Source organism: Pelobates fuscus, chromosome 4 (genome assembly GCF_036172605.1).
Source record: "Pelobates fuscus isolate aPelFus1 chromosome 4, aPelFus1.pri, whole genome shotgun sequence".
Classification (NCBI taxonomy): Eukaryota; Metazoa; Chordata; class Amphibia; order Anura; family Pelobatidae; genus Pelobates; species Pelobates fuscus.
The window spans coordinates 132,229,261-132,241,617 of NC_086320.1; the positions used below are offsets into that span (position 1 = coordinate 132,229,261).

General features: G+C 38.7%; 1 protein-coding gene across 1 annotated transcript in view; it reads right to left on the reverse strand.

Annotated features, from left to right (window-relative positions):
• The window catches only part of TMX3 (thioredoxin related transmembrane protein 3), a 95,380-nt gene that overhangs the window by 58,391 nt on the left and 24,632 nt on the right, over positions 1-12,357 (reverse strand). The window contains exon 4 of the mRNA XM_063451613.1: positions 10,625-10,748. Coding sequence (XP_063307683.1) covers positions 10,625-10,748 — 124 coding nt within the window. The remainder of the gene's footprint in view (positions 1-10,624; positions 10,749-12,357) is intronic.

Genomic DNA, 12,357 nt, shown 5'->3' on the forward strand with positions numbered 1-12,357 from the left:
AGGAGCCTATATAACAAATGGGGGAACTAGAGGCATTAGCATACACTAAACAATATGATATAATAGGCATAACAGAAACATAGTGGGATGTGACACATGACTGGGCAGTTAATTTAAATGGGTACACGTTATTTAGGAAGGATAGGAAAAACAAGAAGGGTGGTGGGGTATGTTTATATGTCAACCATGAGTTAAAGTCAAATCTTAGGCATGTGGAGTGTGATGAGGAAAATGTGGAGGCTTTATGGGTAGATATCTGCTTGGGGCAAACAAAGGGAAATCTATTATTGGTTGGGATATGTTATAAACCACCTAATGTAAATATTATTGAGGAAGAACAGCTGTTGGAGCAAATTGAGAGAGCTGCAAATCAAGGTAACACGTTAATTATTGGAGATTTTAATTACCCAGACATAAATTGGGATAGAGGGACTAATACTTCAGCAAGGGGAATAAGGTTTTTGAATGTGTTAAATTACACCTTTAGGTCACAATTGGTGCAAGCACCAACTAGAAAGGATGCTTGTCTGGATCTCGTCATAACAAACAATGTTGATCTTTTAACCAATATTCAAGTAGGGGAGCATTTGGGAAATAGTGATCACAATATGGTAAATTTTGAAATAAACTCAAAAAAGCAAAAGCAAGTGGGGTATACTAAAACATATAATTTAAAAAAAAAAAAGCCAATTTCAATAAGATTAGGGCAGCTCTACAACATATCGACTGGCATAAAATCCTTATTAAAAAAAAAACACTGAGGATAAATGAAAACTATTCAAACAAATATTACAACGGTGCATTTCTCAGTATATACCATTGGGTAATAAATATAAAAGAAACAAATTAAAACCAACGTGGCTTAGTAGAGAAGTAAAAGAAGAGATTAAAAATAAGAAAAGGGCATTTAAAGCATTTAAATCAGACAAATCAAAGGCATTATATATCCTATTTAAGATATAAGGAAGCCAATAACGCTTGCAAAAAGGCTAGGCTAAACTAGAAAATTAGAAATTGATAGCTAAAGAATGCAAAACCAACCCCAAAATTTTTTCAAGTACATCAATTCTAAAAAAAACAAAAGACGAAAGTGTAGGTACACTGGAAACAGAGTTGTGTTTATTAGCTAATGAAGACCAGGAAAAATACATTTTAAATAACTATTTTTCCTATGGCAAGAGATATGCAAACGATTGCTGCAAAAAACTTGCAGATAACTTGTGATTGGATAACTCGAGACAAGGTGCTACAGCTATTAAAGAAAATTAATGTAAATAAAGCTCCGGGGCCTGACGGTATTCACCCACGAGTACTTAAGGAGCTAAGTGGGGAAATAAGTGAACCTCTGTATTACATTTTTCAAGATTCTTTTGTTTCAGGTGTTGTACCGGAGGATTGGAGGAAGGCAGATGTTGTTCCTATATTTAAAAAGGGTTCAAAATCCTTGCCTGGAAATTATAGACCTGTGAGCTTAACTTCTGTAACTGGTTAAATATTTGAAGGGCTATTAAGGGATAATATGCAGGAATTCATTGGGAAGAACTTTGTTATTAGCAATAATCAGCATGGTTTTATGAAACATAGGTCATGTCAAACTAACTTAATTGCATTCTACGAAGAAGTAAGTAGAAGTATAGATCAGGGTGTTGCAGTGTATGTGATCTACTTGGATATTGCCAAGGCATTTGATACGGTTCCTCACAAAAGGTTAGTCTTCAAACTAAAATAAATTGGTCTAGATGAATATTCTTGTTCTTGGGTAGAACATTGGCTTAAGGATAGAGTACAACGAGTTGTAATTAATGGTACATTTTGAGGCTGGACAAAAGTGGTAAGTGGTGTCCCTCAGGGTTCTGTTTTGGGACCACTTCTATTTAACATATTTATAAATGATTTTGAAATCGGCATTGAAAGCCATGTATCAGTGTTTGCAGATGACACAAAACTTTGTAAAGTGTGAGCAGGATATTGCTTTGCTTCAGAGGGATTTGGATAGATTGGGGGACTGGGCACTAAAATGTCAGATTAAATTTAACGTATAGAAATACAAAGTTATGCACTTCGGGGTTAAGAATGCACAAGCAACTTACAAACTAAATAGTAGTGAATTAGGGATAACCACACACGAGAAGGATTTGGGAATTTTTATAGACAACAAATTAGGCAGCAATATGCAATGTCAATCTGCAGTTGCTAAGGCCAGTAAGGTTTTGTCATGTATAAATAGGGGGCATAAATTCTCGGGATGAAAATATAATTTTGTCTCTTTATAAATCGCTGGTAAGACCACACCTTTAACCCCTTAAGGACACATGACATGTGTGACATGTCATAATTCCCTTTTATTCCAGAAGTTTGGTCCTTAAGGGGTTAATATGCTGTGCAATTTTGGGCGCCTGTTCTAAAGAAAGATATCATGGCACTAGAAAAAGTCCAGAGACGAGCTACAAAATTGATAAAAGTAATGGAGCATTTTAGTTATAAAGAAAGGTTAAAAAAATTAAATCTGTTTAGTTTGGAAAAACGGCGCCTGAGAGCGGATATGATAACTTTATACAAATATATTCGGGGCCAGTACAAAACTTGATCTGGAAATCTATTCATAAACAGGGCTATACATAGGACACGAGGTCACACATTTAGGCTGGAAGAAAGGAGATTTCATCTAAGGCAAAGAAAAGGTTTTTATACAGTAAGAGCAATAAGGATATGGAATTCTCTGCCTGAAGAGGTGGTTTTGTCAGAGTCACTACAGATGTTTAACCCCTTAAGGACACATGACATGCGTGACATGTCATGATTCCCTTTTATTCCAGAAGTTTGGTCCTTAAGGGGTTAAGGGGTTAAACTGCAATTGGATAAATAATTACAAAAACATAACATACAGGGATATAATTTCTAATTAGTGGGGTAATAGCTGCTTGATCCAAGGAGAAATCTGACTGCTATTTTGGGGTCAAGAAGGATTTTTTTTCCTAGTTTGTGGCAAAATTGGAAGCGCTTCAGACTAGGTTTTTTGCCTTCTTTTGGATCAACAGCAACAACATATGTGAGGAAGGCTGAACTTGATGGACGCAAGTCTCTTTTCGGCTATGTAACATGTTGACAGCACTCTCCTACTACTCTCAGTCATCCAACCCAGCAATTTATAGTAGATTATTCACTGTCTTGCCTCTCTGCTTTCAGGTGAGCTCCGAGTGTAGGGACTCACAGGGAGCAATGATGTGAGGTCGCAGCATGGCGCCTCATTAACGGATACAGAAGACAGCGTGCGGTGACTGGGAGAGGTGAGTAAGTGAACGGTAAATTACAACAGTTTATCAGAAATATGCCAAACATCAGCTCTGTTAAATTAGCGGAACCGATAATTGGTATATCCCTAATTCTGACATGTCTTTTTACTTGCTTTCCGGTGATGCTTTTTAGTGAAGTTGACACGGTCACCATACTGACCAGTGTAAAGGCAGGGTAATCTATTTAACCCTAATCAAACCTAACCAGACACTGTTTAGTAAATTGGCCCCAGGCTGTGAAAGACAAAATCACTGATGACAACCTTTAAATGGCAGTTAAGCCTTGTAATCACAGTGAGTAGCTACCAGGGTGATTTGACAGCCAGTGGGACAATCACTGCATCCAAGTATCAGCTGACACTCACAGTGTAGAATCGCTTTAAAACTGATTCTATAGCATGATGCGGAGAGCAAAAGCCACTAATGGAAGCCTTAATGCTGTGACTCCCAGTAACAGCATTCTACAAGTCTCAATTGAGTCATGTACTGTTTAAACTAGAGGTCTTCACGGTGGCTGCCACTGATAAGCATGCAAACACTGTGGTTGGCAGTCCACGCCATGTACTGTTTAAACTAGAGGTCTTCATGGTGGCTGCCACTGATAAGCATGTAAACAATGTGGTTGGCAATCCACACCATTGAATGCCTTTGGGGAACTCAAGAATGCCATTTATGTGACATCTCACTTGATATAGCCCAGTGTCGCCAATCAGAGTTTGCGTAAAGAGCACTGCTGGCAAAGAATGTACATTATACATCCTTTGTCACTAAATGCATGACAACGAACACGAACACATTTTCAATATGGGGTTAGAAAGATCCCCCCTGCAGCAGTAGTAAGCCAGGAGAAATTCTAAATTAACCCCTTCAGGACGGAGTCAATAGTGCACGTTCTGATCAAAACAAAACGTAAACAAAAACTAGAATTTGCGCTATATGTCTGTTCACCCGTAGATCACCTCTTTCATATTATATGCACCCACACTTATTATATATCATTTTGTTCAGGAGAAACATGGCTTTAATTTTTCATTAACTATTCATATATGGAACATAATTTATTATGAATAAAATTTTAAAAAAATGTGAGAAAATAAGATTTTTTTTTTTAAATTTGCATTTCCGTCTGACATTTTAGCTGTGAATGTCATAATACTGTTAGGTTTTACTGCAAAAAAAATGCACATATTTGTAATCAGCGATGTCTCACGAGTACAACAGCACCCCCCCCCCCCCCATGAACAGGTTTTATGTTGTTTTGGAAAGTTACAGGGTCAAATATAGAACATTCCATTTTCAAATTGAAATTTTCCAGATTAGTAATGTTACCTTTGAGACGGTGTGGTAGCCCAGGAATGAGAATTATCCCCATAATGGCATAGCATTTGAAAAAGTAGACAAGCCAAGGTATTGAAAGTGGGGTATGTTTAGTCTTTTTTAGTAGCCACTTAGTCACAAACACTGGCCAAAGTTAGCGTTCATATTTGTTTTTGTGTGAAAAAAGCAAAAAACTAACATTTGGCCAGTGTTTGTGACTAAGTGGCTACTAAGAAAGACTGGACATACCCCACTTGCAATACCTCGGGTTGTCTACTTTTGCAAATGGTATGCCATCATGGGGGCAATTCTCCTTCCTGGGCTACCATACGCTCTCAAAGGCAACATAACCAATCTGGCAAATTTCAATGTGAAAAAAATGAAATGCAAGCCTTATATGTGACTCTCTAACTTTCCAAAACACCATAAAACCTGTACATGGGGGGTACGGTTATTCTCGGGAGACTTCACTAAACACAAATATTAGTGTTTTAAAACAGTAAAACATATCACAACAATAATATAGACCATAAAAGTGCAGTTCGTTTGTAAAAAATGCAAAAAACGTCACTTTTACTTAAAATATCATTGTTGTAATACAATTTACCAGTTTGAAACACTGATATTTGTGTTCAGCGAAGTCTCCCGAGTAAAACAGTACCCCCTATGTACAGGTTTTATGGTGTCTTAGAGAGTTACAGGGTCAAATATAATTAATTAAATTCTCTGCACTTTCTCCCTATGTTGTCAGGCATGTCAATCAAATTTTAATTAATCAAATAACATAATTATGTTAAAAGATTATTTCAATATACACGTAGAATTTTAATATATATGCATTTATAGGTATTTAAATTCTACGTGTATACTAATGTAATCTTTTATGTAATTATATGTATTTATCTATATACCGTATTTTTCGCTCCATAAGACGCACTTTTTTTCCCCTCAAAAGTGAGGGGAAATGTCTGTGCGTCTTATGGAGCGAATATGAAGCTTTACTTACCTGTCTTGCAGCGTTGGCCGGCAGCACAGGGCGCACCGCGGTAGTGGAACTTGAATTTCATGTTCCGGTTTCCGGCGGGACTAAAAGGAAGTGTGCACAAGCTGAGTGCGCACTTCCTTTCAGTCCCGCCGGAAACCGGAACATGAAATTCAAGTTCCACTACCGCGGTGCGCCCTGTGCTGCCGGCCAACGCTGCAAGACAGGTAAGTAATTATGGGACAAGGGGAGGGGGACAGTATGGGAGAGAAGAATATGGGGAGGGGGATGAAGTCTATGGGGGGGAGGGGGGAGGGGGATGAAGTCTATGGGGGGGAGGGGGGAGGGGGATGAAGTCTATGGGGGGGAGGGGGAGGTGAAGTCTATGGGGGGAGGAGAGGGGGGAGGGGGGGAGGAGAGGGGGGAGGGGAGGGGGGGGATGAAGTCTATGGGGGGGAGGGGGAGGGGAGGGGAGGGGAGGGGAGAGGAGGGGAGGGGGGGGGATGAAGTCTATGGGGGGGAGGGGGGTATGAAGTCTATGGGGGGGAGGGGGTGAGTGAAGACTATGGGGAGGGGGTGAGTGAAGACTATGGGAGAGAGGAATAGACTATGGGAGGGGGGGGACACTATGGGACAGGGGAGAAATAAAATATTCTGTACAAACTGTCCCATAGTAAGAAACACTATGGGACAGTTTGTTCAGAATATTTTTTTTCTGGGTTTCTTCCTCTAAAAACTAGGTGCCTCTTATGGAGCGAAAAATACGGTATATATATATTTGTGGTTATTTGTATTTTATATATAGATATATATATATATATATATATATATATATATATATATATATATATATATATATATATATATATATATATATATATATATATATATATAGAATGTCATTCTAAGTGTATTTTGTTACCGAATATATATATATATATATATATATATATATATATATATATTAATAATAAAATACAGTTAGAATGAAATGACATATGCATATATAATTTATATTACATTTTGTTTCAATATTTTATTTATTTTATTATTTTATTTATTATTTTAATTCTACGTATTTATATATAATATATATATATATGTACATCTAATATATATATATATATATATATATATACACACACATATTATATATATGTAACGTCATTCTAAGTGTATTTTAATATTAATATTAATCTAATTTATTTTTACACTTGTCTAATTTTTTTTTTTTTTTTTTTTACACTTTCCCACCAGCAGGGGGACTGTCTGATATTTCAAACAGTCCCGCTGCTGGCAGATCCATAGCCAGCTATAGGGGGCCATGTGATCGCTCTTTGAAAGCGATCACATGGCCCCTGGGGGCCTCATTTGCCGGAGCGGGGCTGCCTGGGCTGTCAGGCAGCCCCCCAGAAGAGGATCACGGCGGAGGTGAGTACACCTCTCCTCCAGGGGCTCAAAGCCGTTACGGCGTTCCATGCCGCCGCAACGGCTTTAAAGCCCTTTTAATGCGGGACGGCATGGAACGCCGTAATGGCGTTAAGGGGTTAAGGGATTGTCTTGTATCCAAGCCTAACAAAGTAACACACACACTGAGGATAGAATGGATGCAAGCTATATTTTTAAAAAAATAAAATAAAAGATGACAGTTTTCCTGTAATATGCGAAACATTACGCAACTTGTGTATAAACAATTCTGCACACTGCTGGTTTTATTTACAGCAGAAAATGAAGTGATAATGTCAATTGCAAACATAAGAAAACACCAGTTGCAAAAACTGTACAATTTAAAAGTCATGAGCATCATGTGCATGCTCAAAGCTACTCATAGACCAGGGCTCGACAAATCCAAGGGTCCAAATCAGATTGTTGTCTCTATTGCAGTACCAGTTTAACATTGGGTGCTGTGCAGCCCCATAATATAAACCATGGGTCAAAATTAGCTGGAAATACATAATACAGAGAAAATGCAGTGTGTTTACATTGCGGCTTAGTAACACATCTAGTGACAGTCACTCAGACTCTCTGTATGAAGCTGAACATAAAGATGCACTGATTCAATGCATCTCTATGAGGAGATGCTGATTGACACAACACTGGTTTTGCCCCTCATGCACAACAGCCTCCCAATGCTTTCCAGATTTATGATCTCAGCTATGGAGGCAGGGCCAGCTGCAGAGAAACAGGTGCAGTGATGGAGAAAAGGTAAGTAAAATATAATTTAACTCCATTCTAAAGGGCGTTCGGAAACTAAATATTTACTCCAGCACTAAAGTGTTAGAAATACATGCTTGAGAAGTGGGCCACTCAAGAAAACTACCACGTGTTTAAATAAACAATATAGTATTACGAATACAGTCTGCCAACCTTATCCCATACCATTTAGTGTACAGGGAGCAAGGCCTGTAAGAGATGACAATAAGATGCTTGCTAGATTTGTTTCCATTCTCTATGACGAAGAATCACAAGATTAAACTCTCCTGCAGAGTGCGTATTGCAGGATAATGCTTAAACACCTGCTTTCACAAACACATTCATCCTCATACCCAACTAGATACACTTGCTTCACACATTCACATGTCACTAAATCCATACACCTGAGCATATTTTTGTATCTCTCCACTTTACATGTATGTGACGATATGGCCCTGGTGCCTCTGGCACTAAAGGTGTACTAGTTCAGGCCCATGCATGCTTAAACTCCTTCACTGTGTTAACCTCTACCACTTCAGCTGGAAGGCTATTCCATGCATCCACTACCCTCTCAGTAAAGTAATACTTCCTGATATTTTTAAACCTTTGCCGCTCTAATTTAAGTCCTCTTGTTGCTCTTGTTGTGGTAGTTTTTCTTCTTTTAAATATGGGATACTCCTTTACTGTGTTGATTCCCTTTATGTATTTAAATGTTTCTATCATATCCCCCCTGTCTCGTCTTTCCTCCAAGCTATACATATTAAGATCCTTTAACCTTTCCTTGTAAGTTTTATCCTGCAATCCATGAACCAGTTTAGTAGCCCTTCTCTGAAAGTATTGATATCCTTCTGGAGATACGGTCTCCAGCACTGCGTACAATACGCCAAGTGAGGTCTCACCAGTGTTCTGTACAATGGCATGAACACTTCCCTCTTTCTACTGCCAACACCTCTCCCTATACAAAAAAATCATTCTGCGATCATTTCATGCTGCTCTATTACATTGTCTGCCTACCTATAAGTCATTTGAAATAATTACCCCTGAATCCCTTTCCTCAGATGTTGAGGTTAGGACTCTATCAAATATTCTGTACTCTGCCCTTGGGTTTTTACGTCAAAGATGCATTACCTTGCACTTATCCACATTAAAAGTCAGCTGCCACACCTCTGACCATTTTTCTAGTTAACCTAAATCATTTGCCGTTTGGTCTATCCCTCCTGGAACGTCAACCCTGTTACATATCTTGGTATCATCAGCTAAAACCTAAGGTTACATTTGCTTGGTAGCAGACTCACAGACAACCCAGGACATACTGTGGTTGTATGTTCCGGCTAGTTAGCATGTTAAAGAGCATACTAACTACCTTGTTACACTTCAATGAATACGGTTTCTTAGTGGTTCAGCATGACTTGAACTTGCATGGATACCAAGACCCCAGAAAGAGACAAGACAACACCTTTCTTGATGGCAACTTGTATAATCACTTGTTTAATCTGGAATTCCCAGGTTCTCTTAAATACCACAGCACACAACACTTGTCCCATGTGAAATGGTAGACCCGAGACTTGACGGAGAGATGTGAATTAGGTTGAGCTAATTATTCCCTGGGGTTCTTTGTTCTTATCACAGGACACACAGGAAAGGCTAATACTCCATCCCATCCATTTGTTTTTTTTTTTAGTTGTATTCCAAGCTTCATTGTAGGTCAGTTTGTCACAATGTAAATTTAAGATATGCTACGGTAACTTAATGACAAACAGGCCTTTGGTTTTATTTTTCCCTTAAAATATTAAAACTTCCTTGCTGGGCTTTACACTTTCACAGCAGAAGGAAAAAAATAGATGTTTAGGAAACTAGTTTTCATTTTAATCACCCGGAAAAAAACATCCATTCACTGGTTCTTGTCCCTATATTTCAGTAACATCCTGTAGGTCTCTCAACAAGTCTATGCAAATATATAAAACCTCTTTAGTAAGGCTACATTGCAACACAAAAAAAAATAAAAAATAGATACATTTTATATATCTGGCACAGGTTGGTCACATACTGCATAGATTGAAGGTTTTGATTTAACAAATGTTATCCTTAAAAGGACCACTATAGGCACCCAGACCACTTCAGCTCAATAAAGTGGTCTGGGTGCAAGGTCCATCTAGGGTTAACCCTGCAGCTGAAAACATAGCAGTTTTAGAGAAACTGCTATGTTTACATCAGGGTTAAACCAGCCTCTAGTGGCTGTCTCACTGACAGCTGCTAGAGGCACTTCCGCGCTTCTCACTGTGAAAATCACAGAGAGAAGACGCTGCCGTCCATAGGAAAGCATTGAGAAATGCTTTCCTAGGGACTGATTGAATGCGCGCACGGCTCTTGCCACGCATGCGCATTCAGCGCCGACGTCAAAAGAGGGAGGAAAGTTCCCCAGTGCAGAGGGAGCCCAGCGCTGGAGAAAGGCAAGTGATTAACCCCTTCAGCCCCCTAGAGCCCGGCGGGAGGGGGGCCCTAAAGACCCTATAGTGCCAGGAAAATGAGTTTGTTAGTGGTCCTTTAAAGAAAATCTCCAACCATAGAAACAAAAACCAATTAATTCAAACGTTGGAAGGTTAAGTTCTATCTCTGTCTCCAATGATTATCACTAGTTATGATTTCCCGACCAACTCAAAGCTTGTCATAGAGAAGCAATGGTAGGTAGGGGGCATTTGTGAATGCTGAAAGGAAAGAAATCCTCCTAAATGTCTGGTTTATGGCGTTTACATAAAAACATCTATAAGAGGCAGATGCAGAACAAATTTAGTTGATGAAGGATTTCCCCCAGACATAAATGTGAATGGGCAGCACTTACCAGAATGTACAGTAGCATCCATCTTTCCCACTCTCACGGGTGAGCCACTAGTTCTCATTTCAGTACCAACATCATTCCAAACAGGCTCGAGTTTCTTGCAATGACCACACCATGGTGCATAAAACTGTTACATAGAGTAAACATACAGTTACTTCGCATGCAGACGAATAAAGGAAATAAATACTGATAACCATAACCACTATGGTGCACTGCAGTGGTTATGGTGTTTAGCGTACTACTTTAAAAAGGATCACTATAGGGTTAGGAACACAAACATGTATTCCTTACCCTATAGTGTGTAACCCACCATTTAGGTGGCTTGCCCCCCACCCCCTTAACCCCCTCATAAAAGTTTAAAACTTACCTTATTTCCAGCATCACATAGGTCTGCCGGCATCGCCCCCTTTGTGACCATCAAAACTGCCTATTTTTAGCCAACCCAATGCTTTCCTATAGGGAATGCACTTAATTGGCTAAAATCAGCACTGGGTGGGGCCAAATACCATTTTGGCCAATCAGGACCTCCTCATAGAGATGCACTGAATCAATGCATTTCTATGGGGAAAATGCAGCGTCACCATGCAGAGCGTGGTAACGCTGAACGGCAGGGATGCTTACTGTGTAGCTCTGAGCCAGGAAACCCCTCCAGTGGCCATCTAAAGAGTGTCCACTTGGAGGTGTCCTTATGGGCAATGTAAACACTGCCTTTTTTCTATGAAAAGGCAGTGTTTACATTAAAATGCCTGAAGGGAGCTATTATACTATGAAGATCTGTTGTAGACTCCTACTAAGCCTGGAGTGTATATAATACCAATCAGTATCTGGTTTGTAAGTTGTGATATAAAGCTGGTTCTAAAGATTTAGTTTATAGAAAGATAGTCTGGAAGTGAAATATTTGTGCAAAAATCACAGTGCAAAAGGCAAAATGTATTGGTTTCTTGTGTTTACATATAATATCCAATTTACTGTAGTGAATAATACAATCTATTAAATGTCTACCAGCCATGGAACACACAACTTGCCTTATATTAAAATGTCATCTAATACATTATCACGAATGCTAGAAAATACATAAAAATATAACAATTCACAAAGTAAGCATATCAATTGTATTTTATAGTAAGGAGCGATTATAACTTTAACGGTCAAGCAAGGTTCACTTTAAAGATGGACCAAAGAATGATTTCCACTTGCATTGTATTAAGAACTGCCTTGCTGTAAGAATATAAATGAGAGAATAAATAGTTGTGGCGAACTCAGACTACAAAAAATATAAACACAAAGAAGGCTACTAAAATGCCTATCTAAGAATAAATATACCCCATATTTATTCTTGGATAGGCATTTTAGTAGCCTTCTTTGGGTTATATTTTTTGTAGTCTGAGTGCGCCGCAACTATTTAATCTCTAATTTATGAAGTTTGGTCACTTTGGCAGCACCTTTCATGCAAAATGCAGGTCTCGGGTGTGCCCCCAATCCGCTCTCTTTTTGCTGTAAGAATATGTCCTTTATGGTAGGAATTACATAAGATTGGTACATGAGAAGTAGAAATAATTCCTGATAAAAAGGTATCATTTGTATTTTACATAATTTGCATTAAATGATGCATCAGCAACCAAGTGCAAATATGTGGAACAGAGTTCAGAGAACAACATCAACTACAGCACATTGCAGTATAAGTAAAACGAACGGTTTGGTCAAGCAGTTCAAGCTTAAATTATTTTCGCTTACAA